This window comes from Acipenser ruthenus, chromosome 14 (assembly GCF_902713425.1).
Source record: "Acipenser ruthenus chromosome 14, fAciRut3.2 maternal haplotype, whole genome shotgun sequence".
In the NCBI taxonomy this organism is placed as follows: Eukaryota; Metazoa; Chordata; class Actinopteri; order Acipenseriformes; family Acipenseridae; genus Acipenser; species Acipenser ruthenus.
In genome coordinates this window covers 22,942,019-22,966,048 of record NC_081202.1, presented here as the reverse complement: position 1 = coordinate 22,966,048, position 24,030 = coordinate 22,942,019, and the positions used below count along the sequence as shown (strand labels likewise).

General features: G+C 36.9%; 1 protein-coding gene across 2 annotated transcripts; it reads right to left on the bottom strand.

Moving 5' to 3' along the window:
• On the bottom strand, positions 1-20,477 carry LOC117420060 (tetraspanin-33-like). 2 transcript variants are annotated; one of them, XM_034033574.3, is made up of 8 exons: positions 20,135-20,477; positions 11,718-11,775; positions 9,333-9,460; positions 8,059-8,097; positions 5,239-5,334; positions 4,142-4,270; positions 2,941-3,102; positions 1-2,675 (listed from the first exon to the last, which is right to left on the bottom strand). In XM_034033574.3, the coding sequence occupies exons 1-8, from the start codon at positions 20,228-20,230 to the stop codon at positions 2,574-2,576; spliced, it is 810 nt and encodes a 269-aa protein (XP_033889465.1). In that variant the 5' UTR covers positions 20,231-20,477; the 3' UTR covers positions 1-2,573. The 2 variants fall into 2 exon arrangements, with proteins under 2 accessions (XP_033889465.1, XP_033889464.1); XM_034033573.3 differs by having other exon boundaries at positions 8,059-8,133; positions 20,135-20,476.
• Positions 20,478-24,030: the final 3,553 nt, after the last annotated feature.

Below are 24,030 nucleotides of genomic sequence, written 5' to 3'. Positions count from 1 at the left end.
TTATTTTGAAATACTTTATTGGTATGAGTTATGCCCTACACATTTAAACCAATAGGTTTTGAAGCACCTACCACAAAAATACTTTAAAAACTATGTAAAAGAAGAGTAAGCCATTGTTTAAAAAACAGACGACACATTAAATAAAATAAAAAATCTCAACAATCATTTACAATGAAAAACATTGTGTTAAATCACATAATGGAAAGACAACCACTTTAAATGATACCAAGTTTTTTATATTTTTTGTCCGTTGTAAATGTGGAAGACCAAACTGCTGCCAACTACCCTTCAAGCAGGCTTAAAAACTCACACTAGAACCGTTTCAAAATGCCCCATTGTTTAGTTATTACTGAAATGACCAGGTACCAGGAATTTGAGCAATCCGCTATCTAGTCAGAACCGATCACACATCACAGCATGAATAACGCCCCACCTGAGGCTTTACTATGAAATAGTCTTTACTATTTTAAAGGAATTAAAGGGGAGGAACAGTTTATTTAACATTTTCCTGATTGCCCAAAGTCCTTATCATTTAATGTCATTGTGGGAAGCAGAGCTGTGTGAGTTTCTAACTCTGCTTCAAGTGAATGAAACAAGAACTTTCATAACTTGTAAATTGTGGACAGACCCTTTTTCACAGTCCTTTAAAACATAGACGGTTATATTTTTTCTGGTTTGGTCCGATATACTATATAAAACTGCCAGATAAAAGTGACTTTAAAAAAAAAAAACATTTACCGACACACTCTGCTACTGTAGGAGGGCACTTAGTTTATACCACTGCACTGACACATGTTTTGGTGAACAACCTAATCTACAGGTTTCAGATGCAGACAATATTATGTTCATTAAGCCATATATTTCATAGATACAAACAGGATCTTTTTTATATACAGTGATCGATTTTCCCCTTTAATAATTCCACTTTAATACCAGATACAGACAGAATTACAAAAATAATCAAATTAACACCTTCTACAACACCTGATAACCAATATAACAGAATTCAAGCAAAAAAACAGTAAGATTTTACAATACTGTTGCAAAGCACATATATTTAATAGCCTTGTACAGATAAAAGACAGATGTACATCAACGACATAAAAGACACCTTAAATTAATAACTGAATTATCATTTTAAATCTATTAGGATTTCATAGTATTTTAAAATCTAAATAAAATCCTTATAATCTCACCATATGCATTTTAGGCACTTAAAGGAGTACTTGTTCTATAGAAAATCAGAAATATTGTAGCAAGTGCCTCTTCATTTTGTGCCCAGACTGTGTAGGAAGGAGCAAACTAAAGTACAATTTGCATTATTTATTTTTTTATGAAAGAAAAATCTGTCAATGTTACAAAATTACTACTCAAGTAGCAGGCACAGTTTTTAGTCCTTAAATTAACACTTTGGGTTACTTGTTACTGTACTAGTTTAGTACCATTAGCAATTTATTTTCTTTGACATAAAATGGACCCCAGGCCTACCAATTAGTTCATATAAAAGCACTAAAGATTATAACCTTGAAGAGGCACGTACTGTAAAGTGTCACAGAATAATACAATGCACTGGTCTAGTGCTTACAGACCCTTCCCTTTTCTTTCTTGCCCATTACAATGTTATTTGATTGTCATTTTCAATTTGTATCCACATTACATAAATAAGTATGTTCCCATTTTTTCCAGCTGAGTAAGGAAAGTAAAAAAGAAAACAACTTATCCATAATGAGCTGCATTATTTATTTTTTTAAACTGGGTCTTTTAAATAAACATCAGTGTAACAGATGGTTCCTCTTTTAAAATATCAGGTTTTTCAATGTTTTTATGAATAGACTAAGTATTAAAATATTCAGTATCATACAGTGCTATGTAACCCTTTTGGGAGTGCTGATATTTAATGGACCTAGGGTTCACAAACAACCACTATTCTAATATCGATGTCACACGGAACACAAGTAGGTAAACAAATCCAGACATCAAGAACAACTCCTCTCTTGTGTCATTGATCTACAGTGAATAGAGGGTCAGCACACGTTTGATATTCAGATCTCTGATCACCAGCATGCCTCAAATTAATATACTACATACATACACTTACTGTGTATGTATAGGTATACATATAAGCCAAATACATGTATATATAGTACAGGGTGAGGTAAATGTAAAACACCATAAGAACATTTTTACTTTTTAATTTACATTTCAAATTGAAGAGTTGAGAAAAGTGTCTGACAAACTGTATGTTGCCAAGCTTATTGAAATAGTCTTTTTGTGTACTAGGGTGGGAGATATTGTTCCATGTGAAATATCAACTACTGCCACCAACCACAGGTGCAAGTGCATCGACACCTACCAATAGCAGAATAGTGGCTTTGAACAGGGACTTTGTCCCCACCCTGCACAGCCTTCATAGCCTTTGTGACTCCGAGCCTTCAACACTGAATTTTAATTTCTAGGCATAGCCGAATGAACAAACCTCTGTACTGAAAAGTTAATCTTAACAAAAAGTACAGCAGTCTCCAACAGCACCCCCCTGACAGTGCTCACAGTGTTCTCAAGCAGCGCTCGCCACGTCAGCTCCAGGGATCCGATCGGTGCTGCAGGTTGTACCGTTGCAACTCTATCTGGTCTTTTATCTGGTTGATCAGTATTTGGGAGAGAAGGATCCCAACCAACTGTGTGGATAAAGAAACAAATAAAATCAAGGTTGGACTAGTTTTGGTGGTTTCGTTTTTCTTCAGATCAATGTCAAAACTGAACATATTCAAGGGGGAAAAGCTTTCTTGAAATGAATGGCATTCACCATAGGGTGACAAAACAAAAGTCTATATATTTTAAATACATAATACACTACAGCATAAATAAACCTGAAGTTCCCAAGGAAGGTAAAGAATCCTGAAGTTTGGTGCAATTGCTCTGGTAAGAAGCTTTCCTGTTTACCTGTGGAATGGCGAGGCCCAGCGCTATCCCTCCCAGTAGGAAGAGATTCCCATGGATCCAGTTCACCAGCTTGTCGATGCAGCCGTTGGTGTTGATGAACACTCCTGCCTTCAAGTAATCCAGGTCCTGCATTCCCTGGCCACACATTGTATTGATCACAGCCTGCAGAAAGAAGCACAGTGTTTTCTTTTTTTATAGATTTTTAAAAGAAGCACATCTTTTTACAACTGCTAAAACATTACAGTGCTACATGCTAGAAGAGGCAGGTACTACAAGTTAATACACTGTGATGACGCTACCACTGAAGCTATGTTATACACAGGTTGCCATCCTGATGTCTTAATGATTTTTTGAATGGTACTGATCTGCATGGATGTTAACAGCAACTGGCATTTAAGTACTGACCTCCAGTGGTTGCATTATACATAGGGCTTGAATTTTTTATTCTTTTATTTTTGCCGAGTAGGATTGAGGACAGAAAACCCAAGTCCCATTGCAAACTGAACAAAGGTAAACAGATCCCACGCAGGTAAACTATGTATATTTATGTAACTTTTCTCAGGAATTACAACTCTACAGTACAGTACTTGCATACTATTTCTGTCTTTCCATTTATGGTTTCTTTAACCAAATCCTCATTTTCCTTTACATACCAGCTAACTGATTTTGTTTTACACACCATTGTAGCTTCACAAAACACACGGTTCAGTTTTAAAATCAACGATAAGTACGCCTGTGTTTCCATCATATACAAACGTATTGTACCATCTGCACAATGCAAAAATGATGATTGGACTGTTACAATGCCTTTCCATACTGTCGGCCCGCTGCAAAAAATAGTATGATTACGTTTTTTAAAATAAATTGACGATACATTTCTGTGGTTTATCGTCACTGTTTTATCAGGGTGGGGTGGTTACAGGTTACAATCAGTTACAGTAAAACCAAAAAGTGCAAGCCCTAGTTATACATGAACCTTATAAACCAGGGAATGGTTTTACTATTGTGTGTTTGTTCCCTCAGCTTTCATTACCTGGCACAACACTACACCCACCTGGGTCAATGTTTCAGTGATGTGTTTTTGAGTACTGCTTATGGACTGGATAAGTGGAAACATGTCCTCCAAACTCTGTGCCGTTGCTCTTTGATTTAGAATTACAAGCATTACAATTAGGTAACTTATTTCAGGCTCAGCCTTTACCTCATCTTCCGGGTGGAGACAGCAGGAGTACGGGACAGAGCAGCGCTCCCTGCTGGGATTGTCAGGAGTGCAGTTGAAGTACATGTTCTGAGACCAGTCCTTGTACGATATCCCACCGCAGCAGCTGAACTGGAAAAATAAGTGAGCCCTGATAAGAATCTCAGACTGTAGTCATGTACATAATCTTATTCTCATTAATTATATAAAAAAAAGGTATCCAGAAGGCTGTTGGTCAGAGTTGAGAACTGGAACCACTGTTTTTATACCTCACCTCACCCATAAGTTGCAGAGCCTGCTGTGAAACTGGGCTGTGAGGAACATTTACTCTGATAATATATCTGGTACTTCACTAGGTTAAATAAATCTGTTTGCAACACTTCTTTAGCCATTTCACCTGGACAGTAATATTGCCTGCACCCCTATCAGAACTTTTTTCCCTGTCATTAACCAGTCAGATGATTCCTCTATAGACTGACGTGCTTTGCAACCAGAAACATGGTAGACTTCAAAGACACTGCTGGGTGAAATGACTAAAGAAGTGAAACAGTAACAGCCTTCCTGAAAGGCAGGGCAAGCATAATGTTAGCTACAGCTACTTCTTAGTGTTGAATCTTTGCCCTAGTTAAAAGAAACAAAATAAAAAATAAATAAAAATGGAAAAACCCTAATAGACCTGGACAAAGTCCTGCAAAGGAATGAACCGGAGGACCAAAAGTTGGCTGCCCCTGTTCTAGAAGAAGATATAGGTAATAAACTGTAATCAGCTAATTAATTTACTACTTTATGATCAATGGCTGTCATTTACTAGCCTAGTTACTACAAAGGAGGTCCAATAAAAACATGTTAGGCGGTCACTCCAAGGAAAGCAATACATTATTTATTGTATAAATGTTTTAACAGAATAAACAAATCACTTAAGAACTGATTTATAACATGATTGGAAATAAAAACTGCCCATTCTTGAAAATGATTTGTGATCTTTACATATCCTCCTGTTAAATGTGAAATAAATTGCATTTGTACAAAAATAAAACAATTGTAATATCAGCTTGTCTAATATTCTTTTCTTTGCACTGACTAATACATGGTTTCTTTACCTCTTGCTGTCCGTAATCAATTAGGTTTTGGAGATCAAGGTCATCCCTGTAATGAATGATGGCATTGTTGATAATCTCACTCACTTTCCCCCGCGCCTGTCAGACAGAATAAAGCAGCAGTTAATACACAAGGTAGCAAAGCCAAGTCATTGCCAAAATCACAGTTCAGACATAAGCATTTCAACTTTTAATATTAAGGAGGCATAACTCATAGACAGTGGTATCTCATTTGTGATAATGTTCAGTGACAATGTTCTTGTGCAAACTGTCTCACCTATGTAGTAAATCATGAATCCTGATGTCCAACTTAAATCAGCAATATGTGCAGTCTTTGATACAAAAGTACCTGACAACTATCTACTATCGGTCTTATACAGTCTGACAGATCTGTCTTACCCATGATGCCTACAATTTATCTTTCAACAGAGAGATGCAGATTATTTTCGTCACATATGTCAGGGATACCATTTGCATTAGAGCCTTTCTACAAGATCCGAGCCCGACAGACCCTGACAACAAGTGTTGGTAGTTTGTATATTATGGTTCGTGATCAGGTCGGGTCGGGTCGGGTTAGTGTTATCAATGAGTGGATTATAGCATTTTTAATTTTAAGTGAGTATTTTCTTTCTTTCTCTGTGTGCAAGTGCTTCGTAAAACTCACTTCCTGCTTCACGATTTTTGAAAAACCACTCGCCATACACCATAGGTTCTTTGAGAAATGACCTCTCTTAATATCATCTTATTCGTTTTGTGCAGCCTGTCAAATGTTGCGTTGCTGGGCTTTACTAAGTAACCACAGGATATAATTAATTTCCAACGCAACTAACAATCAATAATCATCTTGGCTGATAAACTGACATTTTGTGCAGCCTGTCAACAAATGCTGCGTGGGTGGTCTTAACAGGATACAGTTCAGTTGCAAAACACCAACGTTAACAAATTTTAATAGTCTTATACTAATGCTGTTTTGTTCCAGTTAATGATGCAAAATGTATTTGCCCTGTAGTAAACTATGCATTTGTTTAAATGTAAAGAATGATTAAATGTACAGTATTGAAACACGGCTCTTTAATTCAACGTTAGTTTTTTTTTCTTTTTTTCTCGCACTCGTAATGTGCTGTCATAGGCAAATTGAAACCCGGTTTATATCATGACCCCCTTTATATCACGAATTATGTCTGCATGACATCATGATATAAAGCGGGTTCATCTGTATATAGGCTGATGGAGTTTAAAAAAAAAAAAACTATCAACAGAAGAATGTGTAGCACTGGAACGTTCCGTTTGGAAAAATTACAACATTGTTGTGTTCAGCGATAATAAAAGTCCATGTGGCTTTCTACAATGCAAATCTTGCAAAATATTAATGAAATATGACTGCAAAAAGACAGGACATTCATCTCTGCAGAGGCACACTGAAGTATTCATCCTGTAGCTGTTTTAAAAGCCATAGTTGTGGTGTAGTATTTGTTGTTGAACGTTAATTTAGCGGTTTGATATGATATAGGCTTGTCCAAAATGAGTATGCAAGAAGCCTGTTGCTGTCTTCTTTTAAATCATGCAGTGTTGGATTACTAGGAAAAGAAGAAAATTAGATATGCTTAACTGAGAGTGATTTTTTCTTTATTTATTTACATTTTAACTGGAAACCAGGAATACTCGGTCTATACTGAAGGTACTTAGTTGCAATAGTGTATGTTAGGAATATATTTGTGGAGATGGCCGGGTTGGGTATGCAAATATTTCAAAGGTCTCAGACTCAGGTCGGGTTCAGATTTTGTTTGGTTGGGTCGGGTTCGGATCGGGTTTTAAATTTAAGCCAGAGCAGACCTCTAATTTGCATGATGAATTAAATCAGTAATATTGGGGACATCACATTTACAATAAAATGAGATTTAATAAATTTCTATTAAATCTCTCAGCAGGGGGCAGTAGAAAGCAAAGAAATGAGTTAATTGAAAACTCTTGTTCCCCTCACATGCATTCAAGATTAAAGAGCTAAAAGGCAAGGCAAACTACAGCTGACAATTGCAAACATTTCTTTCTTGGGGGACATATTGGAGGTCACTACTTTTCTTGTTTTCATTTAAAAAAACTGATAAATTACTTATTGTAAATAGTAAACAACATTTTTTCAGTATTACACAATATTACTTCTCAATGACACACTTTGCACTGAGACACAAATTGAATCGTATTACTATTTATAGTCAAAATATATACAATTACTTTTTACAAGATCTGGAGTTCCATTTTCCATTATTTATTACATTAAAAAGGTCCTGGTGATAAGCTGGTCTCAGTATTTAACTGATCTCAAGCTTACTACATATTTTTTGCAGAGAGGAAAACTAATGTTATGTTTGCTTTGTTATATACTAGATATCCAAGATGTAATAATACAGACAGTTTGCTTATACGTGTTAGCATTAGCAATTCAAGTCTTTGCAGTATTTTGACCTTGACGAACAGTGGACTGTGTGGATTTTTAACTAGCAAGCAGCACTCTCCAACCCCCTCTTGGATTTCACCAAATAAATATATGGATGCCACATTCTGTATAGAAAGTGTATAATAAAAGGATGCAACTAGGTCTAATCACACAAGTCTAATTTTGCGCAGCCACTGCAATTTCAGAATGCAATAGGATTGTCATCAGAGTGATATATAGTGAGGAAGCTAATTAAAAAAAATACATTCAGAGGCTGATGTTTCTGCAGAAGCAGGGACCCTGCAAACTTAATAGAGGCGTCCATTACAGACATCAACTAGGGAACAAGGCACCTTTAATCTGATTATGAGGGTAATGAAAACCTGTACCTTATCAGAGAAGACAAATCCCAGGACTCCAGCTGCCAGCTGCAGCAGAAAGATTATGGTCAAACAGATGGAAAACTGAAAAAGGAAAAAGCCTATCACTTAATAAGGATTTTTATTGTTTTAAGACTTTCAAACAGCAAATGTGATTTGTTTGAGCAAGCTGCATGGCTACAAAGTTGAGTTTCATTAGTGTTAAAGCATGTTAAAATTATCAGTCTCCTGTTTTGCTGAAAAATAACATTCATTATTTTGGAAAAAGAACAACATTGACCCACACAATTGTTTATGTAAGCATTACTAGTTCAGCTGATCACATAGTAACAGCCCATATGCTGGTCTTAGCTTTAAAGGATACACCCAGTTTGATCCTTTATTTATTCCTCAAAAAACATAATTTGCATATATTTGCTGCCAAATTCTATTTAGATGGTCTCCATTAGAATAACTGTGCATTAAAGGGCATTCCAGGAAATACTGAATGCAAGGGAGTACTCAGCTCATGTAAAATGCAGGATATATTCCACTGCCACACTGTAATGTGTTTAAACCCTACTGTCAATATACAAGGCATCAGAAATCTTTTGTCACACAGTCCTTTCTATAGGAGTACACACCATGCCATCTGCATAGCACAGACACAGTGGGTTAATTTAATGCAATTCCTGCAGAACACTTAGTGTTACAGAACCCCCTGCAGCATGAACCCCCTGCAGCATTTTTAACATGTTCACAATAGTTTTGAAAGTGTTTTATTCACACATCAGAGGTAAATAACCATGCCTTTTTTTCAACTTGGGGATGTTCACCAGAAGAGAGATATTTTCTACTAAACACCCCGGTGTATGTAGTTCATGCTGCTTCCTGCAACCCTGCTTGCGCTCTAATTGAAATGAGCAGCGTATCGTGGGAACAGAAAACCTGCATTGTTGTGGGAGAGAGTGTGATCTGGATACACTGCAGTCCTCAGAAGACTTTTTTTTTCTCCTGGCAAACACTGTGATGCGGTCAACACCGGACACAACAAAAGGTAACATACTGCAATGCATTTCCTGTAAACTTTGCAGAGTGTTCTGTAACACTTTAAGATGGAGATGTCTTTCTTTCTAAGGTCATGAAAGGCAAGCAGGGAAGGGTTTCCTATTGCCATTCTGACATGAGGACCTTGTGCTAACTTTACCTGAGCCACAGTGATCTGTTGGAGTGTCAGATTTGCCTTTCTAGTTCTAGTGATAATTGAATGGACTATCTGCAGTGCATCTCATTTTAAAACTCACCGTTTGTAAGAGGCAGATATTTTCTCGTACAGAGCCAATACACCCACAGAAAGTTATTAGAAACATTAATACTCCAATGACCATTAACATGACTGCAGGGTCTACAGCTAGACATGCCATAGCAGCTTCTGCAAAAGAAAAAAAAAACATATCTTTAGAATGAAAAGCAGAGATATTACTGTTCCAGTATGTCTTACCAATAACAATTCATTCAATTCAAATCATATAGTCTGCAATTTCCTCATTTGTTATTGTCTTATGATTCTCAACTGTTTGCCGTGCTTTCTATTCCAGGGAAAATTGCTTATGAAAACACTTCAAGGCTGATAGCGAGGAAGTAAGGTAGAGATGCATGTTAGTGTTGCGCGGTCTACTGAAGCCAATAGGTTGCCTGTGCAACATTGATATGCTTCCCCAACTCACTCTGGTAAAAATGGTTTTTGATTAAGTATCCCTTTAAGTCAATGGTTATGATGCCAAAATCCTAATTCCTATTCTTTGGACTATTACAGTTAATCATGCTGTCAAGTTTGTTTGTAAATTATATATGTAAGATGTTAAGGCCAAATGAATTTATGGAACACACTGTTATGGCTTTCAATCAAGGACAGGACAATAAGTGATTTCTGAAGCATTTCTATCCACCCTTACAAATCCCAAGCAAAATTTCTAATACAGTATATTCTGAGATATGTGGTCCTCTAAAAAGGCATATGGTACAGTACAGATAAGAATAACAGTATTTTGTGAACAAAATGTTTGAAAATGGATATCATGTACTGTATTATGTTGTGTCAATGAAACCAAATGCAAGAAAGAGGGCATATACTACTGTAAAATGTACTGTAGGAGAAGATAATGCCACTGTAAAGGCAGGACTTAGCAAAAAAAAGCATCCTTTCTGACGTGAAAATGATCACCTCTACTGTATATATCATTACATTTTATGGTGTTTAATTACTTGTTTATTTCTTTAAAATTTCACATAAACTCACAAACTGAAAAGGTTAGACCTTAACTGTATTCACTGTAAGTGCATGGTGTGGTTAAATATTTAGCACTCAGTCTGCTGCATCACATTGTAAATCTCCAAATGGAATTAGTTGGCTACAGAATCCCATTAAGGAGTGTTCTATAAACCTGTATCGAGTCAAAGAGCGAGCATGTCGTTTTGTGCTTGATTTCACAGTAAATCAAATCAATTCCTGGTAGGTTAGTTTTTCTAGGAAAGTGTATGAGTACAAATACATTCAATTAGTGAGTGACATACAATGTATGGGAAATGCAATCAACAAGCTAGGGGGGATTACAAAACCTAATATATTTGCTTTCAATTAGACTTATTAAGCACAAACACCCAGGTGAACAAAAAGGTATTAGGATATTTTTCTCCTGAGGTACATGTAATCAGTGAATCTGGGCATAACTGAAAAAAGCTATCCTATCCAAATAGGCCAGCAGCATTTTCTGTAATTCAGAAAATGAAGACTAAAAGTATGCAGACTGTACTGTATAAGTGCAGTTGAATATAATAAGGTAAAGGAAGTCATAGTTTAAATCTGGTAAACTCCCATACACCATGTAAAAGAGAACACCAGAGGCATGATGATGTCAAAATATATATTCACACCCTAAAGCTTCACATACCATTGATGAAAAGAAATGCTGCTTTAAACACCCCAAGGCATATGCGGTCTAATCTGTGGGCCTGTAAGGAAAAATGGTGCAGAATGTCCTGCCAAATTCTCAGTGTCTCTGCCCAAGGACTTCTGATATCTGTGCAAAGGTTTCTGACAAGAGAACAGCCAGAAATAAGCACGGCCCAGCCACATCAACATGATTGCCAGATAATACACTTTGCTTCAGCCAATAACAGAAAAGTCCCACTGGTCCTTGTTTAGACCATTACAATGGCACTGTTTATGCCACTCACTCTTGCCAACACAGGACTGAAGCAGCTACAGTATTCACCCACAACTGCTGCTGGCCACTGCCAAGTCCCTGCATTATAGGTCCAATAGGATTTATATAGTGAACTCCCTCCTTGTGATCATCTTGAAACACTAGCTTACCATAATGCCACTCCGTTAAACCTGAAATCTCAACTTCATGCTCTATTAGGGCCACTCTCGAGCATGGATATCCTTGTTAGTCTATTTGATGGTTGTAAGAGAGAGATTTCATTGTAACTTTGCTCTTGATTGTACTGTGAGTACATGAAGACGGCAGATAGATTACGCAACCCTCCAACAAGTATTGGACAGTGTTTGAGGGCTTTGTATTTGTACAGTAAGTATGATCTCTCAAGTATCAAATGGAACCTAGAAAAAAAAAATCATAACTAGTCTGATCATAACTACTGTTAATAAAGACAATATTACCCACCTGCATGCTTCATTACTCTGGCGTAAACTCCAATTGAAATCATGACCATTGAAATCACCTGTAAAGAAAAGAAGGCAACTATTATTTATACAGTAAAAACATGTGCTACCACATTTCCAACCATTCCTCTATCAACATTGGTTTGTTGCAGTTGACCTGATATATAAAAATCTGTTTCTTCTTGCCCTCAGTTGTTTTGGCCCTGTATCACCTTGTGTCAGAAATAACAGTATTGAATTGATGATAATAACAACGTCATACTGCAACTAATGGTGTGGGTGTAATATTCTTTATGCTTTATTGGAATTTGGAAACTGCTAAGCCTGTCAGAACCTGTCATGCAGCTTTCACTTATGACAGGTGGGTGCATTCCAAGCAAGACAGGGGCTGGAGCTTACTGACTTCTGTACACTTTGGAACCGACAGATACAAAGGCCTTCAGCTCAGACAGAAATATCCTGTTGCAGTGCAAGACAAACAACTGTTGTCCAGAATAGGGCGTGTGTCTTTTAAGAAACAAAAAGTAGCTATACTGTACAAGTGTTGCCTTGTTTGCCAAGCCCTGAATTGCTTTTTTTATTCACTATTCTGATACCATTTCTACTGTAAGGTGATGAGAATGTCATGGTATTTGTGGAGGGCAAAGGTTCAAAACTTTGTAATCACAATTCAGTTTTATTGACTGGTTATTTGAGACACATGCCACATACTTCAATAAAACCTATGGTAATAAAACATGAGTACATTCTTCTAGATCATTTGTTTTGCTCATCAATAGCACCTTTTATTCAGTGACATGGAATTACCCTTCAGTAGGTTAAATGGAAAATATAACCCCCTCTCTAAATATATTAGAGCAAGAATTCAAAGCAATACTAATACTACATTCTTTGATGCTACTGCAAGCAATTCTTCATACTTCATGTTGAGGAAATATAGCATATTGTTTTTTAATTTTATTTGCTTTGCAGTCCTATTATACTGAAAATGTTAAATGGTTATGCACAACTTGTACCGCCAATTTTAATGTAAAATGGGAACCATTTTCTTTGGCATCTTTTTTATTTGTCTGGTAACCTAAAGCCATTAAAACAGCACTTCATGTAGGGAGCTGTGTTGCTCATTCCTGTTTTAATTTTGGTCATGGTTGGTTGGCTGGTTTGCCCTAGACAGAATACTGGGTCTTTGTCTGTCTGCAAGTGAATACTGCTATACCATTTAAAATAAAAAGTGCACAGGTACTTCAATCTTATTCAGCTTTGCAGGGTTATCTTTAGTATAATGTAATTGAAATTGTACAGATCTGCACTGCTGTAGAATAGATGCAGTGAGTGGACGGACCCCCAAAAACAAGTTCTTAATTAAAACTAGCCAGACTGATTATAGAATGACACCAAGGTTTTTTGTACAGTAAACAACATGTCACTGTTAATTCGAGGAAATCTCTTAAAATTTTGAAAACTATCTCTGTACTTTTTGAAGGTCAATTTGAGTTTGTTCCTGTACTTTCCATTCTCATTACATTATCATTTTAACATGGAAAGGGTAACTTTTCCACTTTCAAACTGAAAGCGAAAACATAATGGCCACCAAAAAGAAATTTAAAACATCCTCAGAAAGTCCCTGGTGACAAAGTTCATATTTTATGTAACTGTAAATAGCAACTTGGTATAGGCATGGAACATCATAGTTATTGACACTAATGTATTATTTTTGATGTTTTTTTATTTCAATCATCACATCCTGGTCACCTTTTAAAGCACCCCTGTGGCATTAATACAGCCCTCAAAATGATTTCTAACCTTTAAGTACATGTGGTCTAAATTACACTAGTTACGACACCTCTGATTTTTCATATCCATTCCAAGTACCTTTTAAGTGCATTTAGAAAAGCTTTATCCAAATGCACAGATCGGTGAAGAGACTACATTAGGCCACAAACCCAGTCATCCCAGTCCATTCACATGGATTGAAGACAGAAGACTGTCTTCAATAGCTCATTCATTGCTAACCTGGAGCCACTGCAACATTTAGGTAAGACTATACATTTGCAGAAACATTTTTCAAAATGAACCAATAAAAACAGAAATACAGTACTTTTGAACCCAATTACAGGATTAGCAACTGGTCCATACTGACTTGGGGGAGCAACATATGTCGTTGGCTGTAATACAACCACATATAGACAGAACTGAATCATAGAATTGTACCTGGATAATATAAAACACCACGTATCCATGCAAATGTATTTCTATTTAAAAACACCAATATGGGTTAAGCTGTTCAACAGGGATTTTAAACTGCATTTTAACACTGCTACAATAAGGAATTATGCCTTTAAACAAAATAACAGGCTAATATAGGGTAATAAATTATAGATGAAAAGCGCCATTCATCATTCAGATAAAAGTATCATGTTGTATTGGCACAGTGTTACAAAGCAATGGTCCACCTGTGGTCCCTTACAAACAATACAGGTTTTATTTACTAAGGGCTTGGAGTTCATTGTTATTCCTAAAATCAACTACAGCCTAAAAAGAAAAAAGCAGACATTCAGACAACCCCACATTCAGACAACCTCCAAACTGGATTGCAGTGCATTGTAGTACCTACTGTATGGTTGTTTAGTTTTATTCAGATAGCTAGCGAATCACTACACTGAAGTGTGTGTCACCCGGAACACAAACACACAAATTGGATGTGACAGGCATCTGCTCTTCAACTGTTTCAGACTACCATAGGATATCTAATTAAATACTGTCCTTTTTCTGAATAAAATGGAAAAGATATAGATATCAGTATATTGGATTAGTTTACTTGTCTGCTGTTTTCAGTGGTTATCCTACCTACTGTATACTGTAGTACGAGAGTGAACTGTAGTTTTCAGTGGCAGGCTGGCATATTCTTCACCTGAGGATTCACTGCTAATTGATTATGAACAGAATTCACCTCCTTCTACTTCGTAATCGTAATTCGTAATCGTAATTTGAAAATGCCTGCTTCTAAGATGGCCAGTGAGGAATGTGAGCATGGAAGTCATGTTTCAAAAGCGAAAAGTCGGAAATATGACGAATAATATTGAGGTGGGGTTTACATATGTTGTATCCGTGACTGACCTGCAACCGTAGTGTTCTTTGTGGTGAAATACTTGCTCATGAAAATATGAAGCCTTCAAAAATGCGCCAAGAAACCAAGCATCCTTCCCTGAAGTACAAACCAATTTACTTCATCCAGAGGAAGTTAATGAATGTGAATAAACAACAGGATGTCATTTTTCAAGCAAGCAGTGTGAATACTAAAGCTTTCCAAGCAGGGGCGCTGGAACTAGGGGTGCTGGCTTTGCATGGCTTCCATCATATACAGGGGTTACAGTTGTTCAATGGCTTTCAGCAACCCAACTTTAAAAATTCTTCCAGTGCCACTGTCTCCATGCATCCTACGTGGTGGCTTTAAGGATAGCAAAAAACGGTAAGCCCCACACCATTGTTGAATCACTATAGCAACTATTATGTTGGGACCTGATTCCGCAAGTAAATTAAAAGTTATACCCCTTTCAAATGATTCGGTTGCACGCTGCATTCATGAAATGGCTGCTGACATTTGTGAACAGCTTTACATGAAAGTGAAAAACAGTGATCTTTTTTGCTGTCCAACTCGATGAATCGCATCGTCAGGGAATGCACAGCTCTTTGCTTTTGTAAGACAGATTTGCTAGTGGGGAAAGCATTCATGCCACTTTTTCTAAGACAGTTAAATATGCTGGACTGGACTGGGATCAGTGTATGTACTAATGGTGCCAGAGCTATGATGGGAAAGAACAGTGGCCTGGTGACTCGAATTCAGCATGTTGCACTCAATGCTTCTTGGACTCATTCTTCAGTGCATTGTGAAGCTTTAGCTGCTCAGAATATGCCTGCTGATCTTCACAAGGTGCTTGATGAGGCTGTAAAAGTGGTGAACTTCATCAAAGGTTGACTAATGCAGGGTTGTTTTCTGTGCTTTGCGAAGAAATGGGTTCTGAACATCAGCAATTGCTGTTTCATACTGAAGTACGATGGCTTTCCCGTGGGAAGGTTTTGACACGTTTGTTTGAGACGAGAAGCAGTGGTTTTTCTGGAGAAACAACAAATTCCTTGTTCTGGGCTTCTCCAAGATTCACAGTGACTTGCAATGCTTGCTTATCTCACGGATGTATTTGATTGGCTAAATGAGCTCAATAAAAGTATACAGGGATGGGATACAAACCTTCTTTTTTATGAATGACAAGATCGAAGCATTCATTCAAAAGCTAACTTAATACCTGGTGTTCACGTGTGCAGGATGGCAGTTTTGAAACTTTCTCTCTGATGATAGATTTCATCAGAGAAAATTAATTCTATGAGTTGAAGATAAAGGACATCGTCCTGTCACACTTGCAAGGCCTACAAAACCAGCTGCAGCATTATTTTCCTCAAGTTACAGCAACAGGTAGCCTTTGGATAAGAAACCCATTTGAAGAAGATGCTGTTAAAAATGCAGCCTTGATCCCAGCAGTACACAACAAGCTCGTGGATTTATCATGTGATAATACCCTGAAGCTCACTTTTCCAAAACAAATTACTTTGTGATTTGCATCAACATACCTTTGTGAGTCAGAATTTTTGAATCTGGTTGCAATCAAAAGCAAATAGCATAACCGTCTCAATGTTGAAGATGATCTGCGAATGTGTATTACCAGCATAGAGCCTCACCTGGCAGTCCTTTGTTCACTACTGAAAAGGTAGGATATATTATGTTTTTGCATTTCAATGTTTTTTGAAATTGAAAATGTGTAGATTACTAAATTAGTCTTTGACTGCCAATGCACCTTAAGTGTGTGATTTAAATGTTTTGAAAGCATTCATTAGTTTAAAAATATAGCTGTGTATGTTTAAATTTTACTTGCATGGAAATTGGGGGTCGCGAGTTCTTCCCAAAAAGGGGGGCCCAAACTGAAAAAGTCTGAGAACCCCTGTTCTATGGCAACATTCAAATCAAAATTTTCACACACCAGTAGTCACATATCAGATTTAAATATGTGTGTTTTTGTGAACAAAAACAAACCATACCCTATATCAAGATGGAAACAGTAGTTAAGCACGGGACTTTAATTTGCATACAGTGCAGTTTACAAACTAGTGACCTGCAACGGGAACTTGGTCTGACCGGCTTAAATTAGAACAAGTCCCCAGGGATCACAAACTGTTTCAAAAGAGGGCGTGTAGGAAAACACTGCAATGCAACAATAAGCATGTCTGACTCAAATGCAAAGCACAAAGCAAGTTTAGGCAACACCAAATTCTGCTTAGCTGTTCCGCACAACTTCAGCCTTTATTATTATTATTTGTTTATTTAGCAGACGCCTTTATCCAAGGCGACTTACAGAGACTAGGGTTTGTGAACTATGCATCAGCTGCACAGTCACTTACAATTACGTCTCACCCGAAAGACGGAGCACAAGGAGGTTAAGTGATTTGCTCAGGGTCACTCAATGAGTCAGTGGCTGAGGTGGGATTTGAACCGGGGACCTCTTGGTTACAAGCCTGTTTCTTTAACCACTGGACCACACAGCCTTTGGTTAAAGGATTAGGGTTTTGTGGGACTCAAGTACATTTCTTTAAAGGTGTATTGCTGAACTATATTTTCTATCAAAATGCATATATGATTAGTAATTAACTCAAATAAGTTTTATATGTTCGATGCCCATAACTGATTATTTAAAAAAAATTACAAATGTCTAATGGTACATATTTGTACATATCCGATGGACCCCTTGAACCAATTAAAACCGGATAGGATAGGTTCTACTGTAGCATGTTCTCATTAATCTGGAAACCCGCTAGCACACTACAAAACAAATGTTACCTGTCCCAAGGCACAAAACCTATTGTAATGCAAGTAAAAGAGTCTATCCTTAAGGGAAATAAAATAATGACTGGAATCATATAATACTGATTTGTAATACATGGATATTACCTCTACTGTAGTTATAGACTGACCCATGCAATCTGGCCATAGCCTAATTCACAGTTCTGCTCTAATTACGGTATCACTTCCCTTTAATAAAATGTAACACAGAATTTATAATTATCTTCTGTTGTAAAAATTACTAGCATGGTCCACTTTTGTCAAGATCCAAAGCAAGAAAACAATTAAACTGCAGTTCACACAGTCTAGTGTAACCTGATTATCATCATTTTGAATACACTTTGGGCTACGCAACAGTGGGTTTAAATGAAGTTTGAATGCCTGAGAACTGCAGAAAATGTCCAAAGAACACACAAACTGTGAAGCTCCCTTTAAATGTATAAACTGCAATTTAAAATGTTATTCCATTATTGTTTTTATGTTTGTGTATATGGTATATATTTTACACAAAGTTAGTAAAAATGTGTTTGGTCATACATCCTGTTTTCGTGCTAAGAAATTGCTGTGGCAAACTGCAGTCATATAAAAGAAACAGACATCAAAACCTACAAAAATCACAAAGACAGATTCTGATCTGCCTTACATAATGCTAGCCATATCGTTAACTGTGATGGTTTAGATCATAAGAACATAAGAAAGTTTACAAACGAGAGGAGGCAATTCGGCCCATCTTGCTCGTTTGGTTGTTAGTAGCTTATTGATCCCAGAATCTCGTCAAGCAGCTTCTTGAAGGATCCCAGGGTGTCAGCTTCAACAACATTACTGGGGAGTAGGTTCCAGACCCTCACAATTCTCTGTGTAAAAAAGTGCCTCCTATTTTCTGTTCTGAATGCCCCTCATTTTAGTAGCCTTCATAACTGTACAATAGAAGGTAGATATTTTATAAGGTTAAGCAGTTGGGAATATCATTACATAAACTGTTGAACGGAGTGCAATAGTTCTGCAATCTGGTCAGAAGAAAATATTATTACAAAAGCTGTATTTTGGATTTCAAATAAAAAAAATTACAGAAATCCCAAGCTTGCTTTGTTCCTCTGGCAAGTGTCACTGAAGCCCAGTTTCTCTCAACAGTACCAGACATTTTTCAGGTAATTATTACTAATGCCTGTAACAGTTCTAAATAATTGGCTTATGCATCATATTATGAATCACAAGTTCATCAAAACCAGACCAAAACTTTACTATCCAGTTTGTGAACTTATGATATCTTCCCTATCAAATGACTTTTTCGTGAAAAGCAGCACTATATATATTTCTTATATTTATTGTACAATGCATTATATATAGTAGTAGTATTTTTATATATATATATATATATATATATATATATATATATATATATATATATATATATATATATCCGTCCAGAAAAAAACCTCTGTTCTTATTACATTTCTTTTACCTCGCCTTATCCGATCAGCGGCTATGACAAAACAAACTCCACTGATCTTAGCCAAGAGGCTATGAAGCAGTACACCTTATCTTAGTAGTAGTACAGTAGTATTAACCTCTGGACCGTCATATTAATTTTATAATAACAAAGTTTACAATTCTAGACTATATGCCATTTCTGGGAATTCTCAAATGGTTCACCAGGCCCATTTAGAATGGATCAGATGAACATGAATACAAGGGACGTTTTTAACCCTGAGATTTAAGCGATAGCATTTGTTTTAAGTGTCATTTAAACAACCCTTGTGGTTTATCTTCAGTTTGGAAAATCCAAAACATAAAGTTCATCGGTGAATGTTTATACATTACAGCACATTTATTAACATGTCTCTAAAATACAGTACAGGTATTTGTGACAAGTTTTTGTTATATATTACTGGTTTTTATGTGTGAAACAAAAATATGTACACCCTCCTTCAAAAAAGAAAATCGTATGTATTTACGACTAATTCAATTAATTGCACGCCACTGTCATCAGCCTATATCATGTCTTACACCGTACAGTATACTCTGTATGCACGGCATCGTGTGTTCAGCACTGCTACTGTATTGACACTGCCTGCCAACTCTACGCCTTAACTCACGTTAAATATGAAGCGCGTACACTAGTTGCAGAATGCCCACAGTCATGTGGAACTGTATACACTGATTACAGGTAAAAAAAAAAAAAAAAAAGAAATGGGCTGGTAAGTGTACAGGAAACTACTGTATTGCATGTGAATCGGTAGCTTTTTACATAGAAACCACCTATTCATAATTAATTGTATTTAAAACAGTACTAGGCGGTGAATATAAACTAGTAGTTGCTGTGGCGAGGTTTTCTATTTTCAATCATCTTTTGTTCGTACCGTATCAGTACGGCATACCAGTGCAGTCCGTCATTTATTTACAGGTAATTTAAAACGTCAGGTCAAAGTTTCTTTAAATGCAAAAGCACTGACTGGTGTTTTCATTTCGAATGTGCATTACTGTATTATTCTGAACACATCTCAAAATTCAAATGGAATAAGACAACTTACCCAGAAGAGCATGTTAAAGATAAAGAGCAGATATTTGACCACGGGACTGACAAAGCTGAAGTCTTCACCGTATTCAGGTACAGGTCTTCTTGCCATGGCTGCATAAAATAATAATACAAAATTTAGTAAACAGGAATGTAACAAATGCCTCAGTCTCCGCTAATTCAACGAATATGACTTCTGGCGTTGCCTTCTTATTTCCAATATGTCAAAATATTAGCGTTACTGCACAAAAACCGGGATTCCCCGAAAAAGATCATTTCAATCTATAACACACCACTTCAAGATTGATTGAATTCTGAAACTGTAATGTACGGTACTTGCTTGGGTGCTAAAGCCACTGCTGGAAGATAACCGCCTTTCCCATTCTAATTGGAGAATCGTCAAAAGAAGGCGGTACATCTCGTTGTCATTGAAAGGCATGAAAGCCAATCCGAGCCATCGCACCAAACAGATGGGATTGGTTGCGTTGGGAACTGTTCCGCCCAAGGGTCGCTGCTGTCAGAAAACAACCATACCAATGACGGTCAGTAACATGGCGTTGAGTGTTTTATAGTTTCTAAGTGTGTGTATATATATATATATATATATATATATATATATATATATATATATATATATATATATATATATATATATATATACACCTAAACTATTAAACTCTCAATGGTATGTGGTAGGTTATACAAATATCGAAATGTCGAAACTTTCTTCAGTTCCAACTTTAGTCTGTAGTATTTCTGGAACATTCTATATTCTGCAGTGTACGACGACCCAATATATATAACACTTTTTTTTATTATTATTATTTATTTCTTAGCAGACGACCTTATCTACAATCGTAAGCAAATACATTTCAAGTATTACAGTACAAGTAATAATACAATTAAGAGCAAGATAAATACAATGACTTTGGTTCAAGCAAGTACAAGTGTGACAAAATACAATTCAATAATACAGCAGATAACAATGTCAGTGATAGTTACATCAGGATATGATTAAATACAAAATACTACATATTAAACACTTGGCAGATTACAGTACTCTGAAGTACAGGATTAAATGCAGTAAAATAGGGAGGCAGATGAAAGCAAATAAAAGCGCATTTAAGGAAGGGTGATAAGTGTCCCAGGGGAAAAACAGAGGAGTTCTACAGGTGCTGTCTGAAGAGGTGAGTCTTAAGGAGGTGCCGGAATGTGGTCTGGGACTGGGCAGTCCTGACATCTGTAGGAAGGTCATTCCACCACTGCGGCGCGAAGGTGGAGAAGGAGCGGGCTGTGGAGGCAGGGAAGCGTAGAGGAGGTAGAGCCAGTCTTCTAGTGCAGGCGGAGCGGAGAGGTCGAGTGGGGGTGTAGGGAGAGATGAGGGTCTGGAGGGAGCTGGGTGCAGTCTGGTCAAGGCATCTGTAGGCTAGTACAAGAGTCTTGAACTGGATGCGAGCGGTGATCGGGAGCCAGTGGAGTGAGCGGAGTAGTGGAGTTACGTGGGAGAAGCGAGGCAGAGAGAACACCTTTTACAATTTATTTACACCCTTTTACCAATATGGCTTGTGTTTGTGCTATTACCATTGAAAGGATAGAAAAAGATTATTCATGAGACAGAACGGAAATTGGAATCAAATCATGGGTAGTACATAGAAAATATGATACAGGCAATTGAAGAAAAATTAATATTTCACCCTATTTACTAAATATTCACTTATTTCATCTTTGTGATCAAACACATACAGTTTACATATTGATATATATTATTTAAGTTATTGGATATAGATTCTAGTTTCAATACAAGCCTTGCAACATCTATTATCTTGTGATATTACAAAGCAAAAAATATTTTGTACCAGCCTTTGTGTTCTGGTGGCAGCTACCAGCCAACTGGACATGGGCACCTTCTTTTGTTCTTTCTTTTGGAAAAGCAGAGCATGAAAATGGTGAACCCATCCCAACCAGACTGTGGTGTAAGAAGAGGATCTCAGTGAAGGTTATGCCAGAACAAACTATTCTCCAAAATGTAGGACTTTGTGAAGCTTATTGTGATTGTTGTTTTCGCTGCTGTTTGCCAGTGTGTTTGGTGAATTTGGTTTAAAACCGATGATTTTTGATTTAGTGGCATACTGTAATACCATCCTAGTCTAAATAAGGACACAGTTGTAAATAAGATGTTACCTCTAAACAGGAGATTTCTGTCCTGGTTAAACATCTTTGTTCATAATAAATACAAATGTGAACTTCTAAAAATGGAATAAACAGGAAATTAACCAAAAATGAAACTTATAAGCAATGGGTTTAATAAACCCATAGCTTCCTCTAAGTGGTGTATTTTTAATACTCAGCTGATTGTACAGTATTAGTGATCTCGTGTACCTCTGTACTGGTGCTAGGGGCTGTGGGCTGGGGGACAGTTCAGGGCACCAAATGCACAATAACAGTTGCTATGGTTGTCAGCTGCAATGCTTCATTTCCACCAAACTAGTCTGTAACTTGAATCAGCAGCTCAAAGTCTCTGGGATTTTTAATGCCCTCAAACACGTTGTATTGAAAGCTCTGTGCTGTAGCAACAGAAGGGGGGAGCTGCTTAGCCTCAGTAATTGGAAAACGTTATCAGTGTTTCCAAAGAGCAGAAATAACTAAAGTAAGTTTAACAATCCCAACTCTACATCTTAAGAACAAGCTACATCTAACATTCCCCTTAAGGATGTCATGTTTTTTTAATGTCATTTGTATTCTAAATAACTGAAGACATTATTTAGAATCCTCTTATACATTTAAACTGGTATTCTAATTACAATCCACTACCATGGCTAATGCTTACTGGTTCTAGTCCATATGAATATTTTCAAACCTTATGATTGGTCCTAATTGCACATCTACCAGCCATTATGGTATAGTTGAGTTGGGTGTTGTGTTAGTTTTAGTCTGAACACCTCAGCTGAACAAAGGGGGTAGAGATTGTGGAGTAGGTGCTGAACAAAAATTACTGATTTGATTTTAGGTTGCCTTCTGTCAAGGAATTTAGAATTTGCATAGTTTTAGCAAACCTTTTTTTTTTTTTTTTTTACATGTAGTTGTGAGGACCGCAGTTTCCCTAAACAGCGTGTCAAAAACTGCTGCATTGGTTTTTAAGATCATTTCCATTTTTTAAGATTAAACATTTTTTGCAAATGCTTAAAACTGGTCACTTATTGTGGTTGACATTACCCACATGTGTGTACTTCAATTGCTTTACATTTGTTGCGTGGTATATTTTCTAAATGAATTTTTCCCAGCTTCTATTGCTTGAGCCCAAGTCTATTGAAATCGTCACACCTCCTTACTATGACAAGGACAGTGGCTGTGGTTGTGCCGGTGCTCTGTCCCGTGGGGTCAGGCTGGCTGTCATTATGAAGGTCCACTGCTTGCACTGTGAGTATGTGGCTTTGCGCTCCCTGTCCACCAAGTTCAGCAGTTTAATCATACCTGATTACACAAAGGATCATTAGCAGTTAGGACAATGCAAGCAGTTTAAAATATAACCAGAAGACGAAATGCCAAGACTTCTTATAACAAAACATGGTTGGAATTGTGAGACTGTGAATTGGGAGTTTTATTTCACCACACAACAAAGACATTCTTGCACCAAAACAAAGTGGATCACAATGAGAGGCAATGCTAATAATGAAAACAACCCATACAGGTGGAATAAAAGCAAATGTAACTGGTTTACTAAACTCAGACTTGCAAAAAGTGGTGGAGAAAAACACATATGCAGAAAAAACTAAACTGCTGAGATTACAAAGTTTAAGGTGACCTATGGGTCTGGTCTGTAGTTTAGCCTTCCGTGTTCTGTGGCTTTTTAAGTGCTTTCATTCATAATACAGCACAGTAGTTTCAGCTTGGATTAAGAGGAGAGTTGAGTTT